General features: G+C 51.0%; 1 protein-coding gene across 11 annotated transcripts in view; it reads left to right on the plus strand.

Moving 5' to 3' along the window:
- ARHGEF9 (Cdc42 guanine nucleotide exchange factor 9) overlaps positions 1–20,025 on the plus strand; it is a 178,806-nt gene that overhangs the window by 39,738 nt on the left and 119,043 nt on the right. For 2 of the 11 annotated variants that reach the window (XM_084535011.1, XM_084535008.1), the window contains exon 1: positions 18,226–18,315. The exons of 7 other annotated variants lie outside the window; for them this stretch is intronic. Coding sequence is in view for 2 of the 4 variants with exons in the window: in XM_084535004.1 (XP_084391130.1) it covers positions 18,276–18,305 (30 nt within the window). In the remaining 2 variants the exon portion in view is untranslated. Of the gene's footprint in view, positions 1–18,225; positions 18,316–20,025 lie in introns of those variants that run through there. 2 more of the 11 variants (XM_084535004.1, XM_084535010.1) reach the window with 1 other exon arrangement.

Raw genomic sequence — 20,025 nt, forward strand, 5'->3', positions numbered from 1 at the left:
CATTGCAGTGCATGGATTTTCTTTTCAGGTGTCCTCTCATTCCTCCTCTCTCTGCTGCTGTCCCCGTCACAGCACTTTGCACTTCCACAAACCTCAAGTCCTGAAAAAGGCGCCTGGGGGAACCTGAGGCCTTCTCGATGCAGGAACGGAGCTGCTGGGCTCAAGCTGCCTGTCACACTGCTCCACATGTGCTGTGGTTTTCCTGCTGCCTCGAGTTCACACCTTTCTGTGTCCCATGGCAATAGGCTGCTCAGGGAAACCTGACCAGACGCAGGCAGTGTGTTTTATGCTTCTGCAGCTGACACGTGTCTCGTGCTCTGACAGTCTGCACAGCATTGGTAGATAAGCATTATTGCTTCTTACAGTAATGTGCTGGAAGAAAAAATTGAAGATGGCTCTAAGTAAACCCTTTCTCCTTGCCTTTCCTGTTGTCTTGCCCTTGCACGGCAAAAACAGGAGAATCCAGCGTATCTGACTTGGTTATTTGTAGCTTGAGGCTGTTGGGGTTTATTTCTGGGTTCGGTTAATGGGTTATTTTTCGTTGTAGCTCTGTAGCAGATAGGAAGAACCTACACAATATCAGAAACTAGAGAGAGGTAATGATGAAGGTACGTGCACACTCCTTCCCTGGTCTGTTCCTGTATCCACACGAATACCCCCAGGCCTGTGTTCATTACAAAATAAATATCCATCTCCCAAAGGGAAGGCTGAACCACGGTTCTGACTGCACTCGCTGACATTTACCATTCACACTGTGTTGGTTAGTCGTGTAAGGCATCTGATGAGAGAGCGTGCTCTTGTGACACGGGCTGAAGGCTTTGGCACGGGGGTAGGAGGCTGGGGACTTGCTGCTGGCTGCTTGGGCAGGGCGGAGGCGGTCCCCTCACCCCGCTGCACCTTACCTTCCGCACTGCTGCTGCAGAGGTCCCTGTGCCGACAGATCCCCTGAGATGGGCAGCTGAAAGTTTCCTGCAGAAGTAGAAAGACAGTGGAATTGCTTGCTTATCGTGGAGCTGCAGCACCTCAGTGCGTGTGGAGGAGAAAGAAAGGCTTCTTCACCGGCGTCTGAAGTACGTGGGCTCTTGGCTGAGGTGTTGGGAGCACTGCTGGAGAGCTGCTGTCACAACTGGAGCAGCATCTAGCGGAGAGGTCAGAGCCTTTGTCCTTCTGTCATCCCGGCGCTGTGTCAGTAGGGGTGTTTGGGATTGCTGGGCAGTCCTCAAGCTGCAGAAAGTTGCCGAGCCCCAGCAGCAGGTGCCGTGGGTGTGTTAGTTAAAGCAGTGGTTTCCCAGCTGTGCTCCACGTGCTGCACTGAACAGGCCTGTAAAGAATAACCAGGAAACATGAGTCTAATAACCAGCAGGTAAATTCATCTTGGAGCTGTTAGCCCTTGCTGTTCTCCTGGCAATCTGTTAGTGCTCTATCAGGACGTTCGGCTGGGTACCACGGGGTTGGGTCCTGTAAGAGACCTGTCTGCTCAGGTATGGCCATTATGGAGCCTTAAAGGTCTGGCCAAAATTAACCCAGCAGCTGCACTGCTCTGGCAATGTTGAGCTTTGGGGAGGTTTTCAGCAGGCTCAGGACAGAGACAGCTCCAGCACCTTTTCTGGGGGCAGTGGATGAAGTGCTCAGGTGACCGCAGGGCTCTGTTTGGACTGAGAGGGTCTGGATGTGAGATCAGCACCTGAACTAATATTCTTCGCAACTGCATCAGAAGAGAACAGAAAGGGAGGTGGCTGCCCAGGAAAAGCAAAAACAATTCGAGCATCTCAGGGCATTTGAAAGGAACTGGCTTCTCTTTTCTGACAGCCTTCTTTTAGCATGTACTGGACACATTGGCTCCTGGTATCTGAGCTATCTGAATATTCAAGTCGCCGTGGATAATGCAAACTTATATAGAAAAGCAAAAATGCAAAAACAACCCCTCTGTGCCAGCAGCTCTCCGTCTGACATCCGTCTCTAGCTGACACTTTGTTTGGATCCTAGGCAGGGTTGCAAAGGGAGGGAGGAGGGCTGGTGAAGCCTGGTTTATGCTGAGCAGGAATTATGAAAGCTCAGCGGAACTGCAGCCTTTCCAGAGCTTAAAATACACTCTGACAAAAAATAATAATAATAAAAAAATCATCGGGGAGCTCCCCGTGAGCAAAAACCAGTCCCCACTGTCACCTCTGTTTTGCTCGTTCCCTCTCCCGTCCCTGCAGATGCTGTGGCTGCAAGGTCTTTGATGTGCAGATGTGGTGACGCATGTTTTGGTCCCTGAGAAGAGCCTGGGTAGTTCTGGAACCGCCTGAATATGCAGGGCTCCGGGTTGTGCAGTGCAGCAAAGGCACAGGGAGGGGAGAGCACCGGGGGGTGTTGCAGCCGGCAGGAGGATTTGGGCTTTTTTTTTGAGGCAAAGCAGCAAATTGTCACTGGAGGAGCACCTCTAGGTTGGTCCCTGGCTGCTCTCGCAGTCCTTCGGGTCTCCGGTTGCAATATTTCTCCCCGGGGTCTAGAGGAAAGGACATCTAGCGGTGTTTTATCCCGTCCCTACTGCAGGTGTTTTATCCTTTCCCTGCTTTATCCCAGGCTGAGTCAGTCCTCACCACCTACCCCCAAACTGTAACATCGAAAGGACAAATTGCATCTTTTTTTTTTTTATTATTATTTTTGAACAGAAGGGAAAGGAGCATATGTGTCGTGGGCTCTTTTGTAAAAACTGTCCCTTGGGCTGGAGCTGTTGTGTTGAGTTTGGCTTGTGTCTCTCAGCCCCTGCTCCTCTGCCTCCGTTTTCACTCGTGCTGGCGTGTGCTGACTGCTGCTGCTCCACACCGAGGAGGTGAGGACGGGCATTTGACCAACCTGTGACTTTTGGGTGCTCTGTGTCTTGAGCACCCAACATCCCGTCAGCCCAGGACCCGATTTCCACGTTCCTTGTGGGATTTCCAGGCCTGCTCCCACTGCGAGGAAAAGACAGCAGTGACAACCCGTTATTTACTCTCAGCTGTCCGAATCAGTGAGGAAAAATGACATCTCAAGAAGCCGCTTTATTCTGTACTAGCTATTAGCTTTTGTATCCGTGGGGGCAGACTTCCCTGTCTGCGTGTGGTAATTACGCCGAAATTGGGGCAGGAGCCGGCTTTTGAGTTTTGGGGCGCATCTGGGAAGATCTGTGTGCTCCCGTTACACAATTGTGCTGTGTGCAGGAGGCAAAAAGAGCAAAGCCAAAGGTCTGTCAGTGTGACAAAGCCGCCTTTCCCCACGTGGCCAGCTCAGTCTGCCATAACCCCCTTGCTCTTTTTAGGCCCGACGGCAGGACGGCATCCCGTAGCTGAGGTTACTAAACAAACTGATGCCAAGGCACCGAAAGCTGCCCCTGCGATTGCTGGTGTGGTTTTGGAAGGTGCCATCCCCGTTCTGCTCTGGGCTGTTGCCTTCCTCAGTCACTCTTGGGGTCGTTTTGCTGAGGACCTTCAGTCGCTTCCGGCAGTGCTGCCAGCGCTTGGTTCATCGGTGTCCTCGTGCTGTGTGAGCAAACACAGACCTTCCCTCGAGACCCCCTGCGTGTGTGGGGCAGGACAGAGCGTGTCCCCCTTCGGGCTGGGTTACGGAGCCTGCCCTGGCCCCAAATGCACGGCACCCAGAGGCTGTTGTGGCTCAGGTATTTAGGGGCTGGGTCTGTTTGTGGGATCTGGCCGTGCCTTCTGAGCGAGAAGCAAGTTGCACCGCTAAAAGGCTCCAGGATGTGGGGTTCCCTGGCATCCTCCCATAGCCCTGCTGCTGTTTTTCCTTACTGCCTGCCCCATCCAGAACTCCTGTTTCTGCAAACAGCAATCCTTCATCCGCCCTCATGTGGTTCCTGGAAAACTTCTTTGTGTCCACTGGTCTTTTTTTTTTTTTTTCTTTTTCCTGTTTTCTCCAGCTCCCTATTTTTTTTTTTTTCAGCATAGAGCAAAACAAAAGGCCCTACTAAATTCCTGTAATTACAGTCACCCAAGCAGGCACATTCATGATAGGCTTAATAGGGCGGCACCATGTCAAGCTTTTGTTTCGGAGGGGCGGGGGGGAAAAGTCCTTTGGTACTTCAGTGCAGTTTATGACTGTTCCTGTGTATAATTTGCAAGCCATTAAAACCAGGCCTGGTGGAGGCCCAAAAAGGCAGAATGCAGTCATGAAAATGGAAACAAATAATGCAGTTCCCCACTGTTACCCAACCCGCTGAAAGCAAGACTTCCAGGAGGAATTTGAACTCAGGGCTTTTGATGCTCTACCTTAGTTTTTAGCAGGGCTTTAGCAAGGCAGGAGTGCACCCACCTCACTCCCCTTTGTTGCAGGTAAGGTGTTCGTCGCCTGGCCAGGGTGACCAAAAGGTGAGCATTTAACCCTCAGGTGATTTATCACTTAAAAAATGAGAGGCAGGTATTTTCTTTGAAAGAGATTGGCAATATCCTTGCCCAGAAGGGAAGGAATTCATTTGGTCCTGGGGGAGCCGTGTGGGGCAAGCACGCCCTGGCTGCACGGAGGTGAGGCTGCAGTTTGGGGTCCCACTCCAGATAGGGGTCAAAGCCCCCCTTGTCCCTTTGATAGCACCTCCCCATCGGTGTGTTCAGTTCTCTAAAGCAGTTTTCAAGGGAATGCAAAGTGCATCAGGTTATGGTTCGCCCTCTGTGGGGTATGCTCCTTCATACAGCAGGCAGGGGGAGCTGCTCGAGCTGCCCAGAGGTTCCTCCTTCCTTATCACCTTCCGTGTATTTGTGGTCAGCTGTGGCAGATGGGCATTTAATCCTGTCCCCCTGACAGCTGGGTGTCACGGAGCTGACCCAAGTGTTTTATCCAGGTCTTCCATCAAGTGACAACAAAAGGCAGAAGCTCCTGGGGATAACAACAGACAGGCTGGAGGAATAAAACCTCTTCTACGGCTGCTGCAGACAGTCTATTTTATCACCTTTGTTCTCTTTTTAGCCACGTAACTATTCCTGGAAGAGCTAATATTAGGTCCCCCCTGACTATTTCTAAGAAGCTGGGAAAAAAACAAAAATCCAATTGAATGTCCTCGTTTCCAGGTGAAATGATGCTGGCCCTGCTCGCTGGGCTCTGAAAACCATCGGCAGCCCTCGGTGCTGGGAGGCACTGGGATGGGGGCTGATGGAAGTGACAGGAAGGGAGGCGTTAAAAAGACAAAGCAATGCCTTTAACCACGCTGTTTGGAGATCCTTTCCCAGCCTGCCTTTGGCATGACACAGGTAGTCATGGAATTGCTTTATTTTGCTCCTTTTGGAGCCAGGAGGACCGCAGCATCCAACAGGACATCTCCCTGTTGGTGCCCTGCTGTTTGCTCATCATCACTAGCCCAGTAGCGATGGAGCAGCGTGCTCCCAGGCACATGCTGAACAGTTTTATTCAGGGCTGCTTGAATATTTGCCGTGGAGATGGTGGGTTGTGGTCAGAAAACTGGGTTTGCAACTGATCTGGGTGGTGTTTGCTGTCTTGTTTTCTCCTCCTTTCTGAGGGTGAGGGCTGAAATACTAAATCAGACGAATTTAAGGCTCTGAAGTATAAGAAGTGTCTCTGCTGACACGCAGCTTTCAGGTTTTAGATGAAACTGAAAAGTTTCTTCAGAAAGCTTGTTTAAAAAAAAGTTTTTTTAAAAAAAAAAAAAAAAAAGAAAGAAAAAAAAAACACAACAAAACCTCCAAAACCAACCCTATACAACCACAGCCTGCTTTAATATCTGCAAGCATTTTGTGCAGAAGCCCCAATTTTCTGATCAGCTCCGTGATGGCTGCGGTACATTGTGCACTTGAGTGTTCCTGGCTTGGGGCTTAATGCTTTGTGCGGCGTTTCTGGGGGCTGTCAGATAATGGGTGCCTGCGACAGCGAGCTCCGCGTCAGGGCAGGAGAAAGTGAGCATTGTGTATAATTCTTGTAAATGAGTGTGAAATGATTCCAGGTCTTATAAGATTCAGGATTAAGAATATTACAATAAAAGTGAATATTTAAGAGCCGCTAGAGCTCACTCGATCTGTTTTACGTGGGTTTGAAGTCAATGGGAGCAGGGAGCGCCTGGCGTGGTGCGGGAGTTGGCCCCATCCAGGACGGGGACCAGAGCTGTTATTAGATGTTAAAAATAACACTGAAATTCAAGAAATTGGAGAAGAAAAAAAGCTTGGAGGGGGGGGTGGGGATTGTAACGAGCCATTTTCTCTTTTCACGCAGTTTTCATATCCACCAGGGCCAAAATGGTGCTGGGAGGTTTATGTAGCATTGGCAAACAGAGCCTGGGTGTCGAGTAAAGAAAGGAGAGTGTGAGCTGTGAATGGAGCACCAACTGGCAGACCAGCAAGATGGAGAAACGCTGCAGTGCCTCATATGTCGCAGGCAGGCTCGCTATTCTGAACGTGATGCACACAGGGCAAGAAGTGCTCATTCTGTTCTTTGGTTTTGCAGAGTTAATTGATTTTTGTGGAGTTAATTGATTTCTGAAAGAGGTTTCCCATTGTTTTCCTTTAAAACCTCAGAGGGGAAAATCTAGATTACTACTGGGGACTTTGGAGAAAAAGAGACGACTCCCGATGAATGATCACTAAGTGCTAAATCCTTCCTGAAAATGTGACTTTCCTGTTGCTGAGGTTCTCAGCAAAATGGTTTTTCTGGTTTCCAGCTGGAACTGTAGGCATCAAAGTAAATTACTAACAGAGACGTTCTCTAATGAGCAGCAGTTTTGGGAATCCTTGCTGAAAACCAGTTTTTATTTCTTGGTTTCTGGTAAAGTTTTGCTGGCTCAGAAAAATGGGGAAATGGTTTGGAGGACATGTAACCAAATAAAGCTGGGTATTGGTTAGAGCTGAGGTGCACTGAGATCATGGTAAGGAACTGTCTGCTTTATTTTGAGTTGGGAAGGTTAACTCGCTCTCTCCTCTTTGGATTAAACAAAATTTATCTCCTTGCAGAAGGTAACCTCTGGGTCTTGTTTAGGATGAAGTCATGCCAGTCGGTCATGGGCAATGTGATGGAAAGCCTTGCTGACAGTGTTCTGCCCCTGCTGATGAGAAAAAGCGGGTTGTCATTTGTGGAGGGAATAGAGGGAAATCAAAATTATTCCGTGTCCTTCATCCAGGAAAGGCTCGAGCACCCCTTGTGTCACCGGGGGTAGTTTTATTGAAGGGAAGCAAGGCTCTGCCAGCCGTGGCACGGGACCTGCACTGAGACTGCAGTGTTTCTACACAGTTGCAGCTAGTTTGGCTGTGCTCACACGTGTGGATGTTACAGGCCCCCATCTGGATGTTTGTCCTTCGGAGGTGCAGAGGAAGCCCTCCCTGTTCTTGTTTGTGAATCGTGTGGGATCAGCGTGCTCCTAACGGAGCAGTTTGCAGGAGGCTGAATCGACTTCTCTTTATGGCAGAGCTGACATCTGAGCATCGTTATCCACTGAAGGTATCAGCATTAAGTATTTATGTGCCCGAAATTGCGCATCGGTCGTGCTTATCCAGACACAAAGTGGGGTAATGGCAGAGCTCTGAGTTTATTAATAGAACCCAGCAGCCAACATACGGCTGCACAGTGGAAGCGGAGTAAAACATAAGCCACGCGTTTCTTTTTAAGAATATGCATTTCATATCTTTTCACGCTACACAAAAATACTTCTGTGATGCTTTTGCAGTTAGGTTGCTGTCCCCAAAAGGTTATTTTTATGTTTTTACAACATAGCTCGATAAAGAAAAATGTTGTTTTATAAGCAATCCTGTACGCTTTAAATCCACCCCCTTCCAAAAATAAAATAAAATACCCCAGCTAGATCCAGACTCCTTGGTTCAGTGCACTTGAGGAGTTTTCTGGCTTCATTTGTAGCTGCTGGTACCTCTGGTTTGCTCTGTGGTGCTTCATTCACTCCAAATGCCGCTATAGGTCCCATCTGGCTGAGAGGTTAAGCAAGCAAGGGCCACACGCCCAGCATTTATATTATCAGTGCACCTTTGATTCTGTCTTGTTTTTCACAGCTGAGATTCTGAAAACTCTCCTTGATTGTCTTCAGCCACGTCAGGCAGTGCTTGATGTGTTTCCAGAAGCAGTAGATTTGGGGAGCAATTTGAAAAGATGATCTTGCAGTCTTACCTGGCTTATGCGAGTAATCTTGCCTCCTTCTTTCGTGAGGAACTTTATATTCCTCTTCATTTTGTGTAAATCTGGGGTGAAACAAACATCTAGCGTTCCTATAGATAGACTACACGGCAATTTTCAATGGCTGCCTGTCTAACTTATTTCTCATGCCATGTTCTAAGCATTGTTAAAATCCTTAGTTTACAAGAATTACGCTCTTGGAGGTGTTAGGACACTCATCCCGCCTGACAACGTTCCTTTCCAAGAACCTGTGAAGCTTAGTTTATAGCACAGATTTTTCCCGTGTTGAAGTTTATAAGGATGAAAAGCCCCATGCATAATATATCTATGGAGCTTTAGTGACAAAAATTGCTAAGCACATTATATATAAATAGCAAACTGCCTTCTTTAGGGACTGATACAGACTGCTCTTGAGATAGCTAAGTAGGCAAGTATGTAGTAAAATATTGGTATATTTAGCACTCCAGAAGGCAGTAGATGGTGTTCTGACTTCACACCACATGGGTGCTTGAAGTCTTTACCTCGGCATAATCCCTCGTACTCAGCAGTGATGCTGGGGAGCATTTGGGACTGATTTATAAGCCTCACTGCCAAGCAAAGCACCAAACGGCAAAGGACAGTTTTGGAAGGCAAAGTGTGGACCTGGCTGTCTTGAATCAGGAGTAGCTGGGAAGGCAATGCAGGAAGAGCATGGGGCAGCTTACTGGGATTTTGGCAGAAACGTGGTTTTTAACATCTGCCTGCCTTGTTGGTTCTTACAGGCATCTGCTTGGGTGTATGCACTATGCTTTTTTTTTTTTTTTTTTTTTTAAATAATTTACATTTAAAAAAAATAAAAAATAAAAATTTTACATTTTTTTTTTTTAAAGAAAAAAGAAAAGAGCAGCCTGTAAATGGTTATGGTCATACGATGAGGCTGGTCTCTGCCTTGCCAGGCTTATCACAGTAGTGAAAAGGGGAGAAAAGTTTCTGAGCTCTAATGGCCAGAGGGTTTGTGGGCAGCTCTATTTAACCCTTCCAGTTCAAAACAGGTGTCCCTCCAGGATATTTTTTCCTGGGTGTGCAAATCTGTGCAGAGTTGAGACCTTCAGCTCACCCTCTCTTCCCAGGGGAGTTGGAAGGGCTCAGACATGCTTGTGATGGGCACGCCAGCCTGAGAAAACTGCAAAGAGTATTTGTAAGTGTTATGTTTGAGTCAAACCCACCAACTCTCTTGGATAGCAGCCCCCACCTCTTTCTTCCTTTTTCCCCAGCTTTTTATAAGAACATTTTTGCTGTTGTTGTCAAGAATATTCATCCAGCACCCATACCCACACACGTCCATTTTGTGCTGAGGTAATGATGTCTGATACAGAGTGTGATTTTTTTTTTTAGCTAAGATAAATGAACTGGTAGCGTTGTATTGCAGCTGGGGAGGGGAGCTGTCGTGACCTGGTGGTGCCACGCTGCCTTCCAAGAATGCTGTCCTTCTGAACAATGCCACACTTCTTTAACGTGGAGGTTGTACCACGCTGGTACCCCTTACACGATGGGTAGAGCAGCAGAAGGCTGATGTGAAAACAAGTCTCAGCACTCAACCAAGTAGAGAAGCTGCGTACATAAATCTGGGAACCTGAGCTGTATTGCGGACTTTGGTATTTTGTGATCTTTTAAAACCCTTGAGCAGTGCTAAAAGTAAGAGGAAAGCATTCAGAAACAGTTCATTGGGGAGCTTTGTGTATGATACCGTCTCGACTTGGTTTGCGCTGCTGCTGCTCTTTTTGTGCTGTCAGACCATCTCCGGGTGAGTTTTTTACGCCTCGTGCTCTCCTCCAAGCATGCCGACGGTGGGAAGGTGTGAGCAGACCTGGCAGACGGGCTGGATGATACGGTGAGGATAAGCACAGAGCGGCTCTTACGTGTTCTTGGCCACGGTGTGCTAACAAGCATGAATCTCATAAAACGGAGCATTTTGGAGAAGAAAACCAAATGCACGCAGGCAAAGCAGGTAGGTAAGTGGCTCTAGCTCAAGAACCTGCAGGTGGCTGGTGAAGACGAGCTGAACTGGAGCTAGCAGCTCGCTGCATCCCGCTCTGCAGAGTGCTGCTGCAGAGGACGCAATGCCTCAGCCCTGTCGCAGGCTTAGTACCTGCCAGGGTGATGGCTGGCTCCCTGCAGGGTATAGGGGATAGACACACTGGGACCAACTCCATTTTTCTCCTGGAGTTGCAAGGTGGTTTTCCATCCCCTTTATTTCCAAGCCTCCAGCCACTAGAGGGAGAGAATGTTACATATTTATGGCCTCGTGTGCATGTGGGGATATACATTTAATAAAGGAATTGCTTTTCTCCAGAAAGGCTTTCCAGCCAGCGCTGTAGCTGGTTTTAACCCCTTTATTTATCTGACCGTGGTTTTATAACTGCTCCTGAGATTTGACCTCTGTAGACTTCAGTTGGTCTGTGACCTAAAATTGTAAGTGCTCTGGAAGATGTTAGACGATCCTCGTCCATGTTTTACACCCTGTATTTGCTGTTGAGCATCCCTGCTGTGAAATGACTTCATGGGGAAACCTGTGGCTCCTCCTGGATCTGCCTGTCTCCTCGTGTTACCGCACACCCTGCTGCACTGGTACCGCGTAACGTGGTGTGGCAATGCAGAAACGAAAGACATGGGAACAGCGGGAGGGCGATGCCCATTCCTACCGCTTTCTTCCTGGCAAGCCAGAGACTCTTTGAGCCTATGGCCTGTTTCCTCTGCACTAATAAAAACAAGCCCGAGAGGGATCTCATCTCATTTGAAATTAAAGCAGTGAGTTGGTAATTGTTGTAGGCAGATGAGTTTTAACAATTTCAAAGGACACCAGCGAGGATTGTAGGTTTAGGGAGGGGAACAGGGATGGAAGCTCTAAGAAAAGGAGTGTCAGAAAGTGAATTGTGAATGTTTTTCAAAATGAAACAAGATTAAAATGCTCCTTTGTGGATTGAGCTTGGTGGGGAAGGCTGTGGACTGTCTGTGTCAGTGAAAGGCTGATGAGGGAGCTGTGAGACTTGAAGGGATCTTGAAAAGTAGCCTACGATGAAAGCATGTGGTTCTGTTTATCAGGTGAATTTCCATTCCTTTGCAGATGGCAGGTGGGGAAGAAATCTCTTTGCCTTTCTTTGATTTAACTTCTGTGGGCGATTCAGGGCAGTGCTTTCTTGGGAGAGAAACTTCACGGTGCTGCAGCAGCCTGAAGTATCGAAGAAGAGTGCCTCTTTGTGTAAATATCCCAACTCTGAGAGTCAATGGTTAATAGGACTGAACAAAGAGGTTTCCTTCTGCTGATTGGAGCTGCAGATGATGCTCCAGCACAAGAAGTTCTCCGGGTGACGTTGGGGCTGGTCCCAGCTGCTCCTTTCCCTGCCTGTTTTGCTTGCCCGGCTGCTCCCTGGCTGGTGCAGCTGATGGCAGGCACGAGAAAACAAAGGGAGGAGTGTGGGGAGGCACTGGAAACCTTGAGACCGACCTGACCCAGGTCCATTAGAAAAGTAGGCATGTAAATACCAGAAATGCACACTGTGGGAGAGATAAAGCTCAACGCTCTCCTTGTTGTCCTGGCTGTTGCTGGACAGCCCGTAATGGTAGGGCTGGGCTCTGGGAGCCCTCCCTGTGCGTCTCTCTGCACACCTTGCTTGGGGAAGGGTCTGTCCCCAAGCACTTGAAACTCAGACTGACTGAAGCCATCAAGACGTGGCTGTGATCCGAGGTGCTTAAAGCCCTCGTCTGGGATCGCAGCTTGCGTTAAATAATTGAGTTAGAGGAACAAGGAGTGAATGCAAAAGGCTCCTCCACGTTCCTCTGTGCATTTTGATGAACCGTGGCCATCACCTTATAAATGTGACCTCATTAAGCCTTCACCTGCCTGATGGCGATGTGAGGACGTGGGAGACCAACCTACTTGCCTTCTGCCATAGCTTTGTTTATTGAGAGCCGAGCTGTAACACTGACAGTCAAGCTGTGCTCCCCTGGAGGCCAGCAGAGCTCTGTGCCATGCCCAGATCGTTCCCAACTATCTCACCGCCGTGCTTTCTGCTGCTGCAGAAAAAAAGGGGAAAAGCTGCCTGTCCCAGGGGTCAGTATATATCTGTGGGCTTAGGACCAGGCTGGGGTGTGTGCCCTGAAATCCCCCAGCTCCAGCGGGATCCCCACGGGGTTTGAGGGGGGCAGGCAGGAGCTCGGTGTGATGTGAGACCAGGGAGGGCTGCGCGCATTCGGGGCAGGAGGCATGGGCATGCCGGGGGTGCTGGGCACTTGGCCCTGGGTCCTGCCATGGGGCTGAGGAAGGAGCAGGGGGTGTGTGTGGCTTCCTCAGTCCCTTCGGGCCTTGAAGGTCGTGGCTGGGGGAGCTCGGGCAGCGGTTCCCTGTAGATCTTCTTGTGAATTGTAATGCTAAGCTCTCATTCGCTTTTAAAAAAAACACCACCACCTTTTTTTGGCTGCGGATCTTTCTCTAAGTACACAAACTAAATGAATTTATATACGTGCATTGTGCTACTTGTAAAGCCCTTTCTGTTTCAAATTTAGTTTTATTCCTTTTTTTAATCTCCATAGGATTTTCCCTGAATAAGCAGAAGTAGGGCATCGCTGGTAACAGATGGACATAAAGAAGGCTTGGATGCTGGAGAGACTTCTAACGGGCTTGGGGATCTGAACCGGGGTGCTTTCCTCGTCACTCTCTGAGTTTAATTTGACTGCAGGTTATTAATTTTCACCTCCGAAGCAGAGACCTTAGCGACAGAGCGCGGGCCTTGGAAACAGGCTGCCACGGTTTAATTAAAGCAGGTGTGGGAGTTTTAAAAATGCCACTGTTGGAAGAAGTTGAAAGATATTAGCAAATCAAATGGGCTGAGGCATGAGTCGTCTTGTCAGTCAGACGGGGGTGAGGAGGGAACGGGAATAGTAAACAAGGTGCTTGGCACGGGACCGCGTTGGCTGCAGCATCTGCGCCTGGGAAGGGGGATCCTGGCCTTTGGGCTGCGTGGTTCACTCAAAAAAAGGCCATTTCCTTTATTTTATGTGTTTATTTTTAACAGGTTTCCAAACCGTGGTTTTTCGCTATGGCTTTTATAAGAGCTCTAGGCTGGTTTTGTCCTCTCCAAACCAGAAGCTTTTTGGGGAGAGTGTCCGGATGGCGTGGCCGTGCCCGTTTGGTCATTTGCCTCCTTTGCCATGGGAGCACCCTCTGTGGGGCTAGACTGGAGTCTGTTTGCACTGTGAGTGCTAAATGTAACGTACCAAATAACAGCACCAAACACATCAATTAGAAATAACTCTAGTTTGTGCCAAGTATACAGCAAATATGAGTGTATATATGCTATGTATCTACTTAAGTATATAGCATATATATAGCACACGTAGTATATTTCACGTGTAGTGGTCTGAACTGGACAAGTGGCTTCAGAGCAGAGAAATACTACCAAGCTTGGGCTCCCCTGTCCGTCCGTGCCACTGTTTCGATGTATATAACCTTGGGCAAGTCAGGGGAGCTCCTCGTGCACCTGGTTTGCAGCTGCAGTGGGGAGATGAAAATCTTTTTCCTTTTTCTCTGGCGAACAGCAAGATCCCGATCGATTACATCAGAGCAAATTATTTTCCTGCACTTGTTCACATCCTTTAATTTATGACCAAAACTGTCTTTGTGTCAGAGTTGGTTCAGGAGGACACGTATCTGGGGCTTCTGAATATGTCATCTCCTATTAAAGAACAAACAATCTACCTTGTAATGTACCATAAATAATAATACTTTGCAAGAGCCTGAAGCGCTGCGTTATTGCTCTGCTAATCTGAGAAGCACTGGGCCATTATGAAAGTATTCCATAGGGTTTGTGGTTTTTTTTTTTCTTTTTCCTGAAGGAAGATGCTTATTTCATAGCTGTGCGGTGCGGCTGATTGGTTTATAAAGCCAGGCTGGCTAATTCCTCACAGAGGTTAGACAAACTCCCCTCCCTTCTCATTAATTAACCTGTAGGACTTGGTGCCTTTTCTTTGCAGTTCAGTAGAGACAATGGCTGCGAGAACCTATTTGTGCTCTCTGGTAGGTAATGAAGAACATCTGCCCGCCGCAGCGATGCGATGCCCGTTGTGAGGAGGGCTCTCCACAGAGCTGCCAGGCTCCCACTCGATGGAGGCGATCCAGGGCACTCAGCTCCATGGGGAGCCGCTGGCTGGGGGACCGGGGATGTGCTCCTGTGCCTGCAGTGAGCATTGCAGGGGAGAAGAGGGGTCAAAAGACAGCAGGGGAAATCCCCTCGTAAAGGCAAGAGCTGGGGAAGGAGAGGGGCATCTCTGAAGGTTTCCATACCCAGAGAGCAGTTCGTAGCAGTGTTCTTGTGGTGTGGGTAAAGGACGGCAGCCTTGGACGATCCACGGGGGATTTCGGCAGTGAGAGGGCGTAGTGATGAAAAGAGATGAGAGGCAGGTGAAATCCTGTGCTGCTGCTGTCCTCCTTCACCGCTCAAGGAAATGATCCCCCAGTTTGGGATCCCCATCTGTCTCAGGATGGGGACCTGACCCCGGAGCTGCCCCGTGGTGCTGCAGCGTGGCAGTAAATGGGGAGGGAGGGCAGGGCGAGTGGCTGCACGAGGCAGGTCGGGCAGCAGAGTGCAGTGGGGATGCCATTAAAGATTTTTGTGTGTTGGCTGCACAGCTCCAAGCGTATGAGATGAGGTACAGGGTTAGAGATTTCTTTGTGCTTTTTCAGCAGCGTGATGTGGTAGTAAGCATCCTCCTGCTCGTAGCCGTTTGCTTTGCTTTTGAGTCAGTCTCTCCAGCTGCAAGTAATTAAGAGAAAAAAGTTGCACACAGAAAAGTGGCATTAATCTGATAATTACAGTACTGACATCAGCCACAACTCCTGCTGCAGAGCAGTTTCCAGGTAAACCTTGTCCGTGCCTTCACAGCTCTGCTCAGCCGAGATGCAATGTGTTATGGGCAGGTTCTGTAGGGACAGAGACGTCTGGGGGCTGTGGCAGCTAAAATGTGACCAGTTTTTCCGAGAACGAATGGGACATTGTGTTAGTAACGAGAAATGTTTGAGTTCTTATGGGGTTTGTCTGCTGGAACAATCCCCAAGACAAACTGAGGACCTGCTCTGCTCCTCGAATCCAAGCAGCACTGAACTGCTCACTCTTGGCAGCAGGAATGATGTTTTTGTGGGCTAAATCACGGGGAGGGAAGCAGTGCACAAACTTGCAGTGCCCAAACCCTGCATGCTGGAGGTGGCCTCTGTTTCCCCTTAGCAATGGGGGTTTTATACCCTTTTATACCCAGCACGGGGCCCGCAGCACCGCTCCGTGGTGCTGTGTGTGACTCCAGTGCCTCGTCTGAAACACGAAATCTCTGCTGTGTGCCGGTGGGGCTACCTGCAGCGTGCTCACGTCTTTATTCACGTATTATTCAAGCATCCCTGCTCCAATGCCTGGCAGAGGAGCCAAGCTGTGAGGCCTTTTCCCCAGCTTTTCCCAAAGGGCAGGTCTCTTCCCCTGCTGCGGGGGTGCAGAGAAGCTGGCGGGTGGCTCTTCCCCTGCCTGTGTGTCCCCTGGGGTGGGTCCCCTGCCTGCTGCCTGGCCGTTTCGTGGCGATGGAGGCGATGAGGGTGTGTTTGTGGTGGAGGAAGCGCAGCTGGGTTCTTTGGGGTTTTTGTGCGGCAGAGAATCGCTGCCCCGCCGGTCTGGGCAAGGTTGGATTTGTTTGCAGATGGATGCCGATTCAGGGATTTGGCTAATCTCTGCTTCTCGCTGCCTCTCGTCACCTTCACAGGGATGGAGAATTAACCTGGCAACCTTTGGTTTACTTCCCAAAGCTGCTTAGCATAACCAAGGGCTAGGAAGTGAAGCAGAGGAATATTAGCCTTATTGATGGGCCTAAGCAGCAGCTGACAGCGGGAGGAGAGAAAGCGGTGTGATTTCTGTGGGTGTGCAAGAAGCCTCCACACAAATCGACCTCCCCCAGATCCACTTCACCAATTAGAGCGACGCGATGGGACGCGCCAGACGAGTGCTGCCCCTGTTGGTGCTGTCAGGGTGAAGCTGGGTGTCCCTGTGCCTGCAGTCAGCGGTTACTGGTACCCTTCGGTGTGGTTTTAAGGTGATTTTGTGCTTCGGAGGGTCCTGTGTTATTCGTGTGTATGCTTGACAGTGCTGCAGGTCTCTCTGTTGGTCCTTCCTCGTAGGAAAAGCGTTTACTCTTCAGTGACAGGTAACCCGACCATTGCTTTTATCTTCAGTCCAATTTCTGGAGGAGGCAGTGCCCCTGCATTCGGGACATGTCTGCCCGTCAGTTCGTCCATCCCAGCTCTCCCCAACCCTTTTGAATCATTGGTGACATTGCAGTGGATCAGAATGACATCGCAAAGAGGTGCCATATCCCAGGGTTTTGTGAGAACCTGGGCTGCACAACGATGTGGCCACTGCTGTATTATTCAGCAGGGAATTGGACGTCCCTTCCAGAAAGATTTCAGAGATGGGTTTTTCAGACTAGACCCCTTTTTGTATAAATAATTTACCCGGCTTTTCTGTTACTTAACGCAGGCAGCATTCTGGAGTTGGGGCATCTATAGGTGGTTGCCTACTGACTTCTTTTGCTGTCCATCTCCGGGAATGATGACGGCTGTCAGCGTCTGCGGGAGGTGATGGGATGTGGCGTGATGGAACTGGAGCAGGCTCCGTGGGGCCCAAGTGGCACGGAGATGCTGGGCAGCATCCCGTTGCTCTTGCCCGTGCTTTTGTTCTGGCTTGCTTAAATAAATAAGTGAAGACACCTAGGCTCTGGCGCGGGGCTAGCAGAAAGTGGCAGTCACGTGGAGCCGCGTGTGGTGCCCTGACTCAAAATCTTCAGCTGCAGGAAAAATGTTGACTCCTCTAGAGGTCAGGACCGGGAGATTCAAATGCCCTTCTGCCCTTGAGGCAGGAGCACACAGTAAAAAAAAAAAAAAAAAAAAACACACAAACACAACACATCATAACCCTGCAAACAACCCTAAATCCTCTGCGGGTGCGATGGGGGAGGCTGCAGCTCCCCGACACGTTTTGCTCTGTCCTGCGCGTGGATGCAGGGTACCCAGAGCAGGAACCCACATGGTCTCCGTGATTTTATCTGCCCTCCCATGCCCTTGGGGCTAGCTGCAGGCTTCTTCAGGTGCCGGAGAGATGTCGGGAGTGTTGCTGGGCCGGCTTTATGGCACTCAGGTGGGTGTCAGCCCTTGGGATGCTCTGCTCCATCCCGGGGCTGTCGGGCAAGGGGCTGTGGCCACGGCGCAGCAGCCCCTTTGCACGGCCTTGGCCGACCCTTTTTGATCTCCGTGTGTCCTCTGCGATGTGGGGAGAGCGGTGCTGATGTGAATGTCCTGTCGGGAGGAACCGGGAGGGTTCGGTCCTGCCTCAGCCGGCAGTGCCAGCCCAACACACCACCGCCGCCTCTTCCCAGCAGCGCCAGACAGACCCAGCTCGGCTCCCCGGCTCGGTGGGCGGCTGTGCTGGCGACGAACACTTCCACGAGCGTCTTTTCTTTCTTCCCAACAGCACGGGGGGGGCTGTTGTTCCCTCGCTCTGACCGAAAAGTCAGGAAAAAGGGACCGGGAGGTTTTAACCCAGGTGCCAGAAGGGGAGAGCCCTTCACCGGGCGGCGAGGTTTCGCTGGGGTGGGAAGGGACTTGCCCCGCACATGGAGCAGAGCGAGAGCTCGCTGCCCTTGGGGTGCCAGCAAAGCCCCCAGCCCCTTGCTGGGCACGGAGACACGTGGGCTCAGCGGGTCCGGGACCCCATAGCAGCAGCAGGAGGAGGGCAGGGCACCGGGCAGCACGGGGACCCTCGCGAAGTTCATGTGGGGGCCCTTCCCCTCCCTGCCCTCCCCTCCCGCGGAGTTGCAAAGCACGGCAAGGCAGCAAAAAGGACGGCCCCCTCCCCTCAAATCCCTCGGTCTTGTGGCTGAAAGAAATAACTAGGAGCCCAGGTAGTGAGGAGGCTGCTAATAACGTGCTCCCGACAGGCACGGGATTGCCAGGCTGAGGGATGGCTGACTGAAGGCTTCAGGCTAGGGTGGGGGTGGGGGGCTTCTTTTTTTTTTTTTTTTTTTTTTTTTCCTGCCAGCTCTCGCCAGGCAGTAGGGATTTTTTTTTTTTTTCCTTTCCCCTCCCTGATAATAAGGACATCATCAGAAGCAAGATGCAGTGGCTAAGGGATGGCTCAGGAATGGTGAGTTCAGGTAGCTACGTCTTTCTCTTTTCCTCTCGTTGCAGTACTTTGAAGGGGAAATAAGCCGCCGTCCTCTCTCCCGGCTCCTCCTTTGCTCCCCGTCCTTGAAAGCGTCGATCCCCCTGTAGCCATTTTATGGACTCGGTGGCACCAAACAGCCGAGCAGAAGACGGGATGAGAAGGGAGGAAGGAGGGTGTGCGTTCGCCGGGGGCGTGGGAGGGGGGGAGAGGCGCTCGGCAGGGGCTTGGGGAGGTGGGTTTGGGCAGCGTGGGTCGGGGGCTCGTTGGGGGGGAGCAGAAGGTTTGCCAGGCGCCTGTGTGTGGTGCCAGAGCCGGGGAGAGGACTGCGAGGAGAGGAGCACCGGCCCGGGGACGCCGGCTGGCAGCCACCGCTGGGACCTGTCAGCACTGCCCCTGCTGCGGATGATGAGTTGCGGCGCGGGGGGAGGCTGGGTGCTGCCACGCCGGAGCATCCCTGCCTGCCTCGCATCGGGCTGCCAAACGCTCCTCCGAAGGGATGAGGCTCGGGGAGAGCGGCTCAAGCGGTGACAGAGAGGGAAAGAAAAGACCTTGCCGCTTTGCAGATACCCTCGCCGTGCCTCCAGCACGGCCCCCAGGGGCTGTATCTGCCAGGAGGGGAGCTGGGGCGATTCCCCCGCCTCGGCGAGGGTCTCCTCGTTCAGAAAGTTCCCCGCAAAGAGCTGCGGCTGTTCCTGGGGTCCTCCCCTCATCCTCGTACCGCTCGGTTTCGCAGCAGCATTTCCCCTGCTTCCCGTTCCCTGCGCTGGGCTGGGTTTTGTGGGATTTTGTTGCTTTGTTTCGTCCTCCCCTGGGTGCTCGCTGCCCCCAGGGAGCTGCAGGACACCCCCGTGGGCTCGTCCCATGGCCACTGGTGCCATTGGCCCTGCTGGTGTCAGCCGGTGGATGCTGAGCACAGCAATCCCTGCTGGGTCTCTCCTCCGGGAGCCCCCTGCGGCTCGCTCCTGCCCTGCATCCCCTCCGAGGCACTTCGAGAGGAGCCCAGCGCTTTGTGCTCCTGGTGCCAGCACTGGAAGCGGAGTGTGGGGGTGCTGACAGCAGCCTGCGGCAGCCAGCAAATTTGTCAGGGTCCTATTTAAGGCTCGTCTGGCACCCAGCAGGAGCTGGGGGGGTTTTGTTGCCCGCTCCCACCCTGCAGGCACCCAGGCTTTTTGTTCCGTGCGCGCCCGCACCTCCCCACACGCGTGCCAGCCTAGCACTTTTCCCCTCTTCTCCGGTGTCCAAGCAACACAAATCGCCTCTCACCCATTTGCTGATTTACATTTTCAGAGATTACCACGCTGAAAGAAAAGGGGTGGTGGAGAAGCTGGACGGGGCTCTTTCATCCTGTTCCCTTTCCCCCTGGGTGACTGCTGAGCTCTGGCGGAGAGGGGAGGGGATGCGGTGCGGTTCCCGGCCGACACAGCACCGCACTTGACACTTTCTTGCCCTCTTTATCTTTCCAGCTTCCTTTCTTGTTGATGGCAATGAGGGAGACCTTGTTATCTTGTTCTGATCAGACTAATATTTGCCTTCTGTTAGACAGAAATTGTAGTGCTTGCTGAATAGCCTGTAATTTAAATCTGTTTTTTTTTTTTTTTTGGAGGCTGGGGGGGCAGTCAAACGCTGGGGATTGATTTTGAGGCAGGTTCTGCCCAGGAATTTCCCAACGCTGCTCCATCTAACAAGGGAAAAATAAAAG

The sequence above is a fragment of the Aythya ferina genome (assembly GCF_964211825.1).
Source record: "Aythya ferina genome assembly, chromosome: 13".
NCBI classification, from domain to species: Eukaryota; Metazoa; Chordata; class Aves; order Anseriformes; family Anatidae; genus Aythya; species Aythya ferina.